The sequence below is a fragment of the Aptenodytes patagonicus genome, chromosome W (assembly GCF_965638725.1).
Source record: "Aptenodytes patagonicus chromosome W, bAptPat1.pri.cur, whole genome shotgun sequence".
Taxonomy (NCBI): Eukaryota; Metazoa; Chordata; class Aves; order Sphenisciformes; family Spheniscidae; genus Aptenodytes; species Aptenodytes patagonicus.
In genome coordinates, this window is record NC_134981.1 from 48,139,357 (window position 1) to 48,154,613 (window position 15,257).

Genomic DNA, 15,257 nt, shown 5'->3' on the forward strand with positions numbered 1-15,257 from the left:
TTTGTCTTCCCAAGTAACCGTTACATGTGATGGAGCCCTGCTTTCCTGGAGATGGCTGAACACCTGCCTGCCGATGGGAAGCAGTGAATGAATTCCTTGTTTTGCTTTGCTTGCATGCGCAGCTTTTGCTTTACCTATTAAACTGTCTTTATCTCAACCCATGAGTTTCCTCACTTTTACTCTTCCGATTCTCTCCCCCATCCCATTGGGGCTGGGGGAGTGAGCGAGCGGCTGTGTGGTGCTTAGTTGCTGGCTGGGGTTAAACCACGACACAAGGTTTTGGTAGCTGGGGGGCTATAGGGGTGGCTTCTGTGAGATGACAGAAGCTGCCCCCATGTCTGACAGAGCCAGTTCCAGCCAGCTCCAAGATGGACCCACCACTGCCCAAAGCTGAGCCAATCAGCGACGGTGGTAGCGCCTCTGTGATAACATATTTAAGAAGGGGTAAAAACTGCTGCACAACAGCAGCCGGGAGAGAGGAGTGAGAATATGTGAGAGGAACAACTCTGCAGACACCAAGGTCAATGAAGAAGGAGGGGGAGGAGGTGCTCCAGGCACTGGAGCAGAGATTCCCCTGCAGCCCGTGGTGAAGACCATGGTGAGGCAGGCTGTCCCCCTGCAGCCCATGGAGGTCCACAGTGGAGCAGATATCCACCTGCAGTCCATGGAGGACCCCATGCCGGAGCAGGTGGATGTGCCCTGAAGGAAGCTGTGACCTCGTGGAGAGCCCGCGCTGGAGCAGGCTCCTGGCAGGACCTGTGACCCTGTGGAGAGGAGCCCACACTGGAGCAGGTTTGCTGGCAGGACTTGTGACCCTGTGGGGGACCCATGCTGGAGCAGTCCCTTCCTGAAAGACTGCAGCCTGTGGAAAGGACCCATGCTGGAGCAGTTCATGGAGGACTGCCTCCTGTCGGTGGGACCCCGCACTGGAGCAACCCCCATTCCCCATCCCCCTGTGCCGCTTGGGGGAAGAGGTAGAGAAATTGGGAGTGAAGTTGAGCCCGGGAAGAAGGGAGGGGTGGGGGTAGAGGTGTTTTAAGATTTGGCTTTATTTCTCATTACCCTACTCTGATTTGATTGGTAATAAATTAAATTAATTTCCCCAAGTTGAGTCTGTTTTGCCCGTGATGGTAATTGCCGAGTGATCTCCCTGTCCTTATTTCGATCCACGAGCCTTTCATCCTATTTTCTCTTCCCCTGTCCAGCTGAGGAGGGGGAGTGATAGAGCAGCTTGATGGGCACCTGACGGCTAGCCAAGGTCAACCCACCACAATGGTTTATTGTCCCATCTGTGCACAAGGAAAGGTTGGATTGTAGAAAAATATTACATGTAATATTGGCAGATTATTAAAGCACATCAAATGTAAACTGTTCTTTATAACAGCTAAGTTGGGTAAGAACAACGAAAGAAGTTCTTAACTTCTTTATTGGTCACAGAACTACTATATTTGAAAAAATGTTAAACATAAAAACATTCTACTATTAATAAAATTAGTTGCATGCACATTTTAGGCTCTCTCAACTTTTCCTTCAGTAAGTTTTATATTCCATAAAACAGAATAAACATCATCCTCTTCAAGGTTCTTTGGCAACTAATATTGAGCATACTCACTGGAACTTAATGTAAGGGAAACATTCTTTAAGATGAGAAAGTCTAGATCTGCAGCCAAGTAGTAAGAAAACCTGAAAACTCCAACTTGAGCCAGAAGAGTGGTCAAGACTGAAGGGGGGTGGGGAAAGAGAGATTATCTCCAGAAGGAAAGCACAGTTGCTTGGAAAAAAAGATAATTTAATAACAAACTATTCCTCCAATTAACCACTGAGAATATTAGTTCTCAGGGAAATACAAAAAATAATTCTCTTATCAGAGACTGCTGCTACTGAAATTAATACTGAAGCACACTTAGGAAGGAGATGGCCACAAAGGTATTTAAGAAGAGGAAAAGAATAAATTAATAGTTCCTCAGAAATTAGAAGCTTCATAAGGTCAAATCTGTCCATTTCTGAACAAAGTGATACTCTGGCTATCACAGAACTGTTTCAAAAGTCAACTCTTCTGACAGACGTAGGAAGTCAGCACAAATCCTAAAACGTTTTTTTGTTTATATCTTTTTAGAGACTGAGTTCGACAGTTATGAAAAAGGATTTTCACTTTCTTCTAGGCTACATAAACCATGAGGCTATATGTAGAATCATGTTAACCTTTATGCTTCAGTTAAGTGCTGCTAGGTCAGTAGGTGTGTTTGAAACAGAAGCCTACAGTTTATATTTCTAAAAGCTCCCTAGGTATCACTAGGCAGATCTTACTACAAATCATCATTTGTTTCCATAAATCTCTTTCCTTGCCCCAAATAAATGAGAAAGGATGCAAAGTATGTCTTAAAATTGCATGGATTTTAAACATTTTTTATTAAATTAGGTGCTTTAGCAAAGCTCAAAAGTACCGAAGAGATACAAACCAGTGAAACTAAACTTTCACATGGGTTCATAATACTCCAGCCACCCAAACGATAGCTTCAGTTTAACCTTCTTTGACTTACAAGTTTATCACTAATTTTTTCAGATTCTTTTATATAAGTAACTTGTTACTTTAGGATATTCCTCCCCCATACATATTAATAACTCCATCCCTAAGAAGCACCTCTCTAGTTTATTGGATTTTAATTGGATTCTATGCACCTTTATCCCCCCATTGAAATGGTGCTTACATCCCCTACACATCAAGTAATACGTGCTCTCTGCTACAGCAGTTTCTTCTCAAAAAATATCCCTAAAAGCTGTATCATTTCTTTCCTTTTTTTGCTACAAAACCCAAACATGTGCCACTCCTTATTTTTTCCTTATTACAGCCTCTTTGGACCCTGCTCCATTTGCAAAATTCCTTTTGGCTGGAACCCGCTCCCCAGCCATTTAGTTCAGCTTAGGTTAGTACCTAAACTAAATTTCTCAACTTAAAATGCAGCATTCTCCAACACCAGAAAGATATTATATATACATTCAAAAAGTCCCAGTACACATTTAACAATAAAACAAGGATGCACTAGATCATCTAGAAGTTAGTTTCAAATTTCCATAACCAAGTTTCCTGTTGACAACTGTCTTAAGTAAGCAAGCATTTCCTAGGTGTTTAAACACTAATGGCAGAATGGTGAAATATGAGAACCCATATTACATTAACTAGAAATTGTCAGAGGACTACGGACACCCTGCATATTCCTCGCACCTCTCTGGACAATCAAAATGTTTAGGTTAACAGCACAGTGAAACTGAAAATGAAATAACATACTTATTTTCAAGTAGTAAACTTGATAAGGAAGTTCAGAATATTTGCTGAGATTATGGCTTTTTAAAAGCATATTTATCATAGAATCATAGAATAGTTTGGGTTGGAAGGGACCTCTAAAGGTCATCTAGTCCAACCCCCCTGCCGTGGGCAGAGATACCTTTCACTAGATCAGGTTGCTCAGAGCCCCGTCCAACCTGACCTTGAATGTTTCCAGGGATGGGGCATCCACCACCTCTCTGGGCAACCTGTGCCAGTGTCTCACCACCCTCACAGTAAAGAATTTCTTCCTAATATCTAATCTAAATCTACCCCCCTTTAGTTTAAAGCCATTCCCCTTTGTCCTGTCGCAACAGGCCCTGCTAAAAAGTCTGCCGCCATCTTTTTTATAAGCCCCCTTTAAGTACTGACAGGCTGCAATAAGGTCTCCCCAGAGACTTCTCTTCTCCAGGCTGAACAACCCCAACTCTCTCAGCCTTTCTTCATAGGAGAGGTGTTCCATCCCCCTGATCATTTTCGTGGCCCTCCTCTGGACCCGCTCCAACAGGTCCATGTCTTTCTTATGCTGAGAGCTCCAGAGCTGGACACAGTACTCCAGGTGGGGTCTCACCAGAGCAGAGTAGAGGGGCAGAATCACCTCCCTCGACCTGCTGGCCACGCTTCTTTTGATGCAGCCCAGGATACGATTGGCCTTCTGGGCTGCAAGCGTACATTGCTGGCTCATATCCAGCTTTTCATCCACCAGTACCCCCAAGTCCTTCTCGGCAGGGCTGCTCTCAATCCCTTCATCCCCCAGCCTGTATTGATACTGGGGGTTGCCCCGACCCAGGAGCAGGACCTTGCACTTGGCCTTGTTAAACCTCATGAGGTTCACACGGGCCCACTTCTTGAGCTTGTCCAGGTCCCTCTGGATGGCATCCTGTCCCTCTGGCGTGTCGACCGCACCACTCAGCTTGGTGTCATCTGCAAACTTGCTGAGGGTGCACTCGATCCCACTATGTCACTGATGAAGATATTAAACAGTACCGGTCCCAATATGGACCCCTGCGGGACGCCACTCGTCACCAACCTCCATCTGGACATTGAGCCGTTGACCACTACCCTCTGGATGCGACCATCTAACCAATTCCTCACCCTCCGGACAGTCCACCCATCAAATCCATACCTCTCCAGTTTAGAGAGAAGGATGTTGTGGGGGACCGTGTCAAAGGCCTTACAGAGGTCCAGACAGACGACATCTGTAGCCCTTCCCGTGTCCACTGATGTAGTCACTCCATCATAGAAGGCCACTAGGTTAGTCAGGCAGGACTTGCCCTTGGTGAAGCCATGCTGGCTGTCTACATTTCATGCCTACATAATGGTAATTGCAGTTCCAAAAAGGCATTCCCAGCAGCACTAGGCTTAGAAGCCCACAATGAGAAACAATGTCAACACTGCCACCTCAGTCAAGAGATGTAACTACATAAGTCCACATCAGTTTCAGAGTGTATTTTTTTTTTTTTTTTAAACACACAGCCTAATGCACACGCTGTTTCATAATCAGTGGTCTCCAAAGTGGGGTGTGCGCACTCCAGGGAGTGTGCAAGATGATCCATTGGGGTGTGGGAAGAAAATATTAGAACTTCTATTTATATTTTAAAAAACAAATTAAGCTTTACTAATATTTAATATACAGATTGACACTGGTGCCCTCACTCCATCCGTATGTCAGACAGTCACGTGTCACATACAGTAAGCAAGGTATCTGGAGGGAAGAGCAGGTGTTCCACAATGCAGAGGGGTTGACAGTGGCGCCCTCACTTATCTTTGTTTTCAGCATGGTGCAATGTATTACAGTTTACGTGTGCCCTGTTAAGTGGATTTATGGATTATATTATCTAGTTTTAACTAAACTAACTGAAGATTTGGAGAAACAAGTATTAGAACAAATTACGCATTGTGTGGGCTATACAGTTGGATAAAAGGATAGATGTTTCTAACATGTCTCAGCTTATGGTATTTGCTAGATTCTGTTTCAATAATAAAATACACAAACTACTACTTTTTTTGTGAGCCACTAAAGGAAAGATGTACCAGAGAAGATATATTCTGAACAGTAAATTACTTCTTTAATAAAAACAATGTTTTATGGAAAAACTCTGCGAGTGTAACTACTGATGGAGCAGCTGCTTTGACTGGAATAAAAAAAGGATTCTGGGGTAAGGTTACAGAGATAGCACCACATGTGGAATTCATAGGCAAGTTATTGCAGCAAAGAAATTGGAGCCAGAAGTGCACAAAGTGCTACAGGATGTCATCAATGTGATTGCTTTTATAAAAACAAGACCTTTAAATAGCAGAATCTTTACAATACTTTGTAATGAGATGGGGAGTGACCATGAAAATCTTCTGTACCACACAGAAGTTCACTGGTTATCTCCTGGCAAAGAGCTTAAAAGAGTTGTTAGACACGTGTTCCAAATTTGCTGACCTTTTCTGTGATGAAAGGTGGCTGTCAGTAATATGCTACCTAGCAGATATTTTTGAAAAGAAAAAAAACCAAAAATCACAATCACAATGAGTGAGAAAGTAACTGCTTTTTGAAAGAAACTTGTGCTATGCAGAGGGCATTTTGAAAAAGGCTGTTTGGAAATGTTTCCATTCATATGCGATTTTGATGCTGAAAACGATGTGTGTCACCTATAAAAACTATCATATCTGTACACTTAAAAAACTTGGAAATGGAATTTTCTAACCTGTTTAAAAATCTTCCAAATGGAGAGTTTCAGCAGCTTTTGAACCCATTTGTTAAAAATATGAAAAAAACAATACCTCCGATTAGTTTGCAAGAATAACTGATTGATGTCAGGGAAGATGGAATTTTACTAGCTGAATTTCAAAAAAACCTTTGCATAATTGGTGGGTGGGACTGAAAAATGAGTATCATGATTTAGTAAGCACAGCCAATGATGCACTTCTCCCATTTGGATCTACGGAGCTGAAAAAGATACCTCACAAAGATATGACAGACATTAAAACCAAGTATCAAAATAAACTGAACTTAGAACCAAACCTTCGAATCGCTGTATCACAAAGTGTTAAACCAAGATTTTAAAAAAAATAAAAATTAAGCATATTCATTCACACTGCTCCCACTAAAAAACATTATTTATTTAGTGTGAGCAATAAGGGGTTTGTACTGTTAATATAAAAAAAAATTAAAACTTGATTATTTCATCTTTACCTCATTTTTTTTATTTCTATTTTTTGCTAAGTTTTATAACATACATAATATACTAGTACAGTGGTACATGTATATATATAAAAATAAATAGACATCCGTGGTCCTGAGGGAACTGGCAGGTGAAGTTGCTAAGCCACTATCCATCATATCTGAGAAGTTGTGGCAGTCTGGTGAAGTTCCCACTGATTGGAAAAGGGGAAACATAACCCCCATTTTTAAAAAGGGAAAAAAGGAAGACCTGGGGAACTACAGGCCAGTCAGTCTCACCTCTGTGCCCGGCAAGATCATGGAGCAGATCCTCCTGGAAACTATGCTAAGGCACATGGAAAATAAGGAGGTGATTGGTGACAGCCAACATGGCTTCACTAAGGGCAAATCGTGCCTGACAAATTTGGTGGCCTTCTACGACGGGGTTACAGCACTGGTGGATAAGGGAAGAGCGACTGACGTCATCTACCTGGTCTTGTGCAAAGCATTTGACACTGTCCCGCACAACATCCTTGTCTCTAAATTGGAGAGACATGGATTTGATGGGTGGACCACTCGGTGGATAAGGAATTGGCTGGATGGTCGCACTCAAAGAGTTGCAGTCAACGGCTCGATGTCCGGGTGGAGACCCGTGACGAGTGGCATTCCTCAGGGGTCAGTATTGGGACCAGCGCTGTTTAACATCTTTGTCGGCGACATGGACAGTGGGATTGAGTGCACCCTCAGCAAGTTTGTGGATGACACCAAGCTGTGTGGTGCGGTCGACACGCTGGAGGGAAGGGATGCCATCCAGAGGGACCTTGACAGGCTTGAGAGGTGGGCCCGTGCGAACCTCATGAAGTTCAACAGGCCAAGTGCAAGGTCCTGCCCTTGAGTCGGGGCAATCCCAAGCACAAATACAGGCTGGGTGGAGAATGGATTGAGAGCAGCCCTGAGGAGAAGGACTTAGGGGTGTTGGTTGATGAGAAGCTCAACATGACCTGGGCAATGTGCGCTTGCAGCCCAGAAAGCCAACCGTATCCTGGGTTGCATCAAAAGAAGCGTGGCCAGCTCGTGAGACCCCACCTTGAGTACTGCGTTCAGCTCTAGGGCCCCCAATGTAAGAAGGACATGGACCTGTTGGAGCGAGTCCAGAGGAGGGCCACGAAGATGATCAGAGGGCTGGAGCACCCTCTCCTATGAAGAAAGGCTGAGAGTTGGGGTTGTTCAGCCTGGAGAAGAGAAGGCTCCAGGGAGACCTTATAGCAGCCTTCCAGTACCTGAAGGGGGCCTACAAGAAAGCTGGAGAGGGACTTTTTACAAGGGCATGTAGTGATAGGACAAGGGGTAATGGCTTTAAACTGAAAGAGGGTAGATTTAGATTAGATATTAGGAAGAGATTCTTCACTATGAGGGTGGTGAGGCACTGGAACAGGTTGCCCAGAGAAGTTGTGGATGCCCCATCCCTGGAAGTGTTCAAGGCCAGGTTGGATGAGGCTTTGAGCAACCTGGTCTAGTGGAAGGTGTCCCTGCCCATGGCAGGGGGGTTGGAACTAGAGGATCTTTAAGGTCCCTTCCAACCCAAACCATTCTATGATTCTATGATATAGGATGCATGCTCAAAAATTTTTTACTGATAGGAGTGTGAGATCAAAAACATTTTATTGACTGTCTATGACAGTGGTCTCTAAACAAGAGAAACCACATAAATAAAGGCTTTAATTTATCCTGGCCAAGTCTGAAAGCATTATGCTCAACTAATCTGTTCAAATCCAAACTGGCAACTGTCAAAATTATGTGGTAAAAAGCTCATCTGCACACCCACAAAGGAGCTCAGAGAGACAATGGCTAGAGAGAGAGCCCAAATAATACCCTGCCAGGCTACTCCCAGGCCCATCACAGGGGCCATCAGCCCATCAAAGGCCCACCTCCACATAATAGCAGAGGCAGGATGGCAGGCAGGGAACCCAGATTATGGTCTCAGAGGGAGGCCCATCCCAGGCTGTCCTAGCAGAGCCATCAGCCCTTGTCCAGGGGTGAAACCCATCAAGATGAGTCAATGCCCGAGCACCTTTCTGACTGACAGGGGGGTTGCTGCCTAGGAGTACGGGACACATGGGATGCAGGGGAAGAATATTTTGGGATTGCACAGGTCTTGTTATGGGATGTTTAGAGGAGGAACCCCACAAGTGTGGGGAAAATAGAGGGGTAAGGGGATAAAAAGGGCCAGTCACATGTAAATAGTTGGCTAGTCTGTAAACTTGTCTGGCACAGTCTGTCCTGTCTTCTCCTTAAACTCTATTTCTAACTCTATTTCTTTTCCTGGGTGAGAGACTCTCTATTCTGTGTGCACGTGTGTGTATGGGGGTCCAAGTGCCAGCGACTGGAGTCAGTCCATGGGTCAGAGGGCCAGTGTGTCTGTGGTGCCAGCAACTGGAGAGACCAGAGTGAGTAAATTAAGTGCCAACAACTGGAGTGGAACCTCAGGTCACAGGGGCCCGTGTGTCCATAGTGCCTGGAAGCAGGAACCTGGGAGCCAGGTGTCTCTCTAAGAGTGAGATCACAGGGAGGTATGCTACTAGGGGACCAGAGGAGTCCTAGCCAGCTCTGTGTATGCCTCTGTGTGTGTAAGGAGGTCTGTACCAGCAACTGGAGTGGGGCTGTGGCCTTGGGGGCTTGTATGTCCAAGTGCCAGCAACTGGGGAGATTGGGATCCTGGGGCCAGCTACTGAGCAGACTGAGTGTCTGAGCCCAGCTAATGGAGAGATCTAAATTGTACGTACACACACACGCTTTTATTTATATATAAACATACTATTATAAAATAATAAAATTATTATAAAATAATATATTTTTACACACACATATATATATTCCCACTAGCGGGCCATCATCCTGATCAGCCAGAGAGGGGAACAGGATGAGGTCATTGGTGCTGTTAGCGTGAGTGTTGAGTGTTTCTGTCTGTTATCTGTGTGGCTGACTGTGTATGTGTTGTATACGTGTATTGGGGGGGGCTACTGGGAATACATGCTCAGCCTTGCTACTGGTTGGACCTGGGGGCATGGAGCTGTGGCAGCCTTGCCTCTATCGGGCTGCAAGATTTGACCCTATTCCCTAACAGTAACTGCATCTCCCATACAGAGCATGAGTACAATGTTGATTCCCACACATTTGTTTCATAAGTTTCCTCAAAAATTTAGAAACCAGGACACATCTGACACATTTTCTCCGTTCCATAGTTAATGAGGCTTGCTTCTCAAATAACGGGGCCTTTGGCTAGTATTCTCTTAAACCACATTCTATAACAGTTCAGGTATTCTACAGTCTTCATCTAGCACACTCACAAACAGAACAGTTCATGCTTCAAGTCCAGTATTAAGTGCAAATGCTCAGCAAACCAATACTTTAAAACAAAAGTAAACAAAAACTGAAGTCACGCTAACATTAAGTGCAGGTTCTGAATTAAAAAGTCCAGCCACTTGATAAAACAGAAGAGATCAGTTACTTGTGTAAAAGCCACGACAAGAATTATGGCTACTTAATTATATTCTCAGTGGAAGGTACATTTAAATACGAAGCAACATACTTCAATATTTTCCTTACCACCAATAAGAGTTTTGAGCAATGAGCCTGAACTGCTGGATCAGCAAGATATTACTTTGCACTACAACATCAAGTCTGTTTAAATTAAATTTATAGTAAGAATAAGGACAGAAAATGCTAGAAACAGAAGCCAATTTTAGAGCAACAAGTTTCCCGGGCCTATCACAACTAAATCGGATTTGACCATGTTACAGTATAAGGCAGAGCTCGTAAACAAGCCTTTGTGTAGCAGTGAAGTACACAAGTACAGTACAACAATTAGATAAAACATTTCCTGAACTCCCAGAAGCTAACATATTCAACAGAAGTCACAAATTTAATCGAGGGCACTAAGCTATAAAGAGCCTTTTTCAAAATCAGACTAAAAGGGAACATTCAAGCAAATAGTTTTGAAAGAGTTAACAAGGGCCATTTTAAAAGGATCCAGCAATTTAAACAGATTTAGTTCTTAAAAGAGGACTCAAAAACATGCTTTCCTTTTATTAAGCTGTACTACTTCTAGTATTTTCCACATTTTCCTCAAAAAAAGTTCATCCTTAATTTTCTAAGTACCTCAAGGAAATTTAAACACACTTTTTACCCCCACAGCTCTAGAATTAGTAAGATCAAGACTTCATCACAAAACACTCCTGGATCCTACCTGTATTCCCTACTGTCATTAGGATTCCAAGCCAAGCCCTGAATTTACTAGAGAATATTCTTTGTTTAGTTACTGAACAACTGTAGAAATTATATTTATACTCTGCAGAATGCTTCTCTATTTTCCCCATAGTCTAGCTTCTACCTAATACATTTTGCTGTTTCAAACTAGAAAGCTTGTTTGATTGGTAAACATTCCTTCAGTCCTGTCCTTGCTCATATTTCCCAGGACCTTACTAAATATCGGGAGCAGAAGAAAAAAAATATTTTTTAAAAAAAATCTTTCTTAGTAGAAAATAAAGACTGGTGTTTTAAATCCCCGAAGGACTCTAACACATACTTCAATTAGACATTCACAATCTCCCTCAGTTACGCTGTCCAGATTCAAGAAACTCTGTAACCTGACTTTAACTGCTCTCCTTTATTATGTTTTTGAGAGAAAGTAATCAATCTTCAGAACAGCAGTAGGAAAAGTTAAGGCCTTTCATAGTTTCATGGCCCAGATGTAATATAAGACTGTTTCAAACACACCCCCAAAAGTCACACTCACCAAATCTCTTAAAGGAAGACAGCAGTGACATCCAGACTTTGCTGTAAGAGATAAGTATCCATATTCCTCAGGGGGAGTCGTAAGGAACTTTCCAACCTTGAAAACACACTGAAGACCCTTCTTCCCATTTCAGTACGACTGTATTTGCCTAAGGACTTTTCAAAAAAACTCCAAGCACCAGCAGAGAAACATCCACCCACAAATAAATTCTCTCTTCTCTCCTCTCCCCCTCTCCTTACAGAATTGCATAGTCACGGTAACTTACCAAGGAGAGAAACTGATTCTATTACAAATCATAACACATATCCAAACACCTGCTGAGCAGGAACCACCAATACACACCCCAAAAGTGGCTATCAGAATCTCAAATGCACCTGCTCACCCCACAGGGACAGAGTAATCATTATAGTCCGCATTGTAGGCTAAACAAGAAAGCCTCCCTACAGTCACCCTCCTTCCTCAGACACAGGCATCCTGCTCCCAGTACACACTAACCTCATCCAGCAGGAAAGCACAAGCACATCTAAGAGCAAACAACCACCAGCTCCTCTTCAACGTATACTTCTGCAGAAAGAACCCTACAACTTCCCCCGCTTCCTGCCCTCCCCTATACCCGCTCTCCAAAAGGCCATGACTCACTGCCAGTACTCCTTATACAAACCAGCAGAGGTTAATTTATGCCCATTACTCACCCATATGCACACAGACATGCTACTGGGAAAAAAAGGTTATAACGCCGTACAGTTCTCTTTGCCAACTTCCTCCAAAGAAAAAGGTACAAATCACGCTATCCTCCTCTACCTGCCACACAGGCTTACTCCAACCAAACGAGAAAGGGCAGTATTGAGAGGGGTTATGGAGAACTGGACACACACACTGCTCCCCCCTTCACTTCTTGCCCCTGCCCGCCAACCCCTAACAAGAAAGGGGTAGGGTGTTCGCCCGCCTCCCCCCCTTCCCCAAGAAAGGAAGGTGCAGCGCCTACAGCAGAAGTGAACCGATGCAAGTTAAAAGAACAGAGCGCGAGAGAGCTACCCCACCCTCCCCCACCCTGGGGCCCGCACCGTCTCTTCAGGGTCTATGTCGATCTTGAAAGTCTGTTGCTGCAGCGTTTTCAGCGTGATCTGCATGGCGGTAGCAAAGCAGCCTTCGCGCTCACTGCTCCCGCACGTCCCAGGAGTGAGAGAAAGAAAAAGAATAAAGATAGAGAAGCGCCCGTCGCCGCCACCTCCGCCGCCGCTCGCTCCTGGGCCCGGAATCGCATTCACCGCCCCGGAAAGGAGGGAGGAGGGGAAGAGGGAGAAAGGACACGCGCACAGGTTCCGCGTATGAAGACGAGGGGGAAGGAACAGCAGGCAATAGACGCTGTTCGGGGACTATAGAGAAGGGGAAAGTGAATAATAAGGAAGGACGCGTGCGCAAGCAACAAAGGAAGAAGATGGATGACAGTATGGAAAGAAGGGTATGAGAGGAGCATGCACATAGGTACAAACATGTGCAAGCAAACACATACCTTCTCTGAAGCTAAGGTTAGGAGCCACTTCATGTCTTGTCCATTTTTGCTGTTGTCACAGAATCATTCAGGTTGGAAGACGCCTCAGGAGGACTCTAGTCCAACCTCCTGCTCAAAGCAGGGGCAGCTGAGGTCAGAACAGGTTGCTCAGGGACTTTATCCAGTCTGGTCTTGAAAACATCCAAGGACAGAGACTGCACAACCTCTCTGGGCCCCTGTTCCACTGCTTGATTGTCCCCATGGTGAAAAACTTTCCTTATATTCAGTCAGACCCCCTTCCCCCCATTTCAACTTATGTCCATTGTCTCTCATCCTCCTGCTGTGCACTGCTGTGAAGAGCATGGTTCCATCTTCTTGACAACCTCCTCATAGGTATTGGGGGGGCTGCTATTAGTTCCCCCTGAAGCCTTCTCCAGGCTCAACAAGCCTAGTTCCCTTAGCATCAACTCATAGGGCAAGTGCTCCACCTCCCTGACCAGCTTGGGAACTTCCACTGAACTTGCTCCAATTTAGCAACATCTTCCTTGTGTTGGGGGGGCCCAAAACTGGATGCAGTCTAACAAGTGCTGAGTAGAGGGGAATAATCACTTCCCTCAGTCTACTGGCTACGCTCCTCTTGATACAGACCAGGATACTGTTAGCCTTCATCACTGCCAGGGTATACTGCTGACCCATGTTTAGCTTACTGTCTTCCAGGTCCTCTTCAGCAGAGCTGCTCCCCAGCCACTCACTCAGTCCCCAGCCTGTATCATTGCAAGGGGCTCTTCCTTCCCAGGTGCAGGACTTGGCAGTTGTCCTTGTTAAATTTCATGAGGTTCCTGTTAGCCCATTCCTCCAGTCTGTCTAGGTCCCTCTGACTGGCAGCCCTACCCTTGAGCATATCGACTGCAACCCCTGAGTTTGGTGTCATTGATTGAGGTGCACATTTGATGAGGTGCATTCTGTCACCTCCACCAGATCACCGATAGAGGCATTACACAGGCCAGGTCCTAGGATAGACCCCTGCAGTACTCCACCTATAACTGGCCTCCAGGTAGAGTATGACCCATTAAACAATACTCTTTGAGCCTGATCATCCACTCAATTTTTCATCCATTATTAGTCCACCCATCTAGACCATAACATCCCAACATGGATACAAGGATGCTATGGGAGACAATATCAAAAGCCTTCCTAAAGTCAAGGTATACAACATAGAATCATAGAATCATAGAATCATTAAGGTTGGAAGAGACCTCTAAGATCATCGAGTCCAACCGTCGACCCAACACCACCATGCCCACTAAACCATGTCCCTAAGCGCCTCATCTACACGTCTTAAATACCTCCAGGGATGGTGACTCAACCACTTCCCTGGGCAGCCTGTTCCAATGTTTCACCACTCTTTCAGTAAAGAAATTTTTCCTCATGTCCAATCTAAACCTCCCCTGGCGCAACTTGAGGCCATTTCCTCTCGTCCTATCACTAGTTACTTGGGAGACGAGACCGACACCCACCTCGCTACAACCTCCTTTCAGGTAGTTGTAGAGAGCGATAAGGTCTCCCCTCAGCCTCCTTTTCTCCAGGCTAAACAGTCCCAGTTCCCTCAGCCGCTCCTCATAAGACTTGTTCTCCAGACCCTTCACCAGCCTCGTTGCCCTTCTCCGGACACGCTCCAGCACCTCAACGTCCTTCTTGTAGTGAGGGGCCCAAAACTGAACACAGTATTCGAGGTGGGGCCTCACCAGTGCCGAGTACAGGGGCACGATCACTTCCCTACTCCTGCTGGCCACACTATTTCTGATACAGGCCAGGATGCCATTGGCCTTCTTGGCCGCCTGGGCACACTGCCGGCTCATGTTCAGCCGGCTGTCGACCAGCACCCCCAGGTCCTTTTCCGCTGGGCAGCTTTCCAGCCACTCTTCCCCAAGCCTGTAGCGCTGCATGGGGTTGTTGTGGCCGAAGTGCAGGACCCGGCACTTGGCCTTGTTGAATCTCATACAGTTGGCCTCGGCCCATCCATCCAGCCTGTCCAGGTCCCTCTGCAGAGCCTTCCTACCCTCGAGCAGATCAACGCTCCCGCCCAACTTGGTGTCGCCTGCAAACTTACTGAGGGTGCACTCGATCCCCTCGTCCAGATCATTGATAAAGATATTGAACAAGACCGGCCCCAAAACTGAGCCCTGGGGAACACCGCTCGTGACCGGCCGCCAACTGGATTGAACTCCATTCACCACAACTCTCTGGGCCCGGCCGTCCAGCCAGTTTTTGACCCAGCGCAGAGTACACCTGTCTAAGCCGTGAGCCGCCAGCTTCTCTAGGAGAATGCTGTGGGAGGCAGTGTCAAAGGCCTTACTGAAGTCCAGGTAGACCACATCCACAGCCTTTCCCTCATCCACAAACATCCATTGCTCTCTCCTCATGCACAGATCTATAGTTTCCACAATAAAATGACATTGGGTTGGTCAAGTATGGATGACTATTCTGATTCACCTTC

At 45.4% G+C, this 15,257-nt stretch overlaps 1 protein-coding gene across 1 annotated transcript in view; it reads right to left on the reverse strand.

The window, feature by feature from the left end:
• LOC143172029 (UV excision repair protein RAD23 homolog B-like) overlaps positions 1 to 12,512 on the reverse strand; it is a 105,208-nt gene extending 92,696 nt beyond the window's left edge. The window contains exon 1 of the mRNA XM_076361249.1: positions 12,333 to 12,512. Coding sequence (XP_076217364.1) covers positions 12,333 to 12,398 — 66 coding nt within the window. The 5' untranslated portion in view covers positions 12,399 to 12,512. The remainder of the gene's footprint in view (positions 1 to 12,332) is intronic.
• Between the last annotated feature and the right edge of the window lie 2,745 nt (positions 12,513 to 15,257).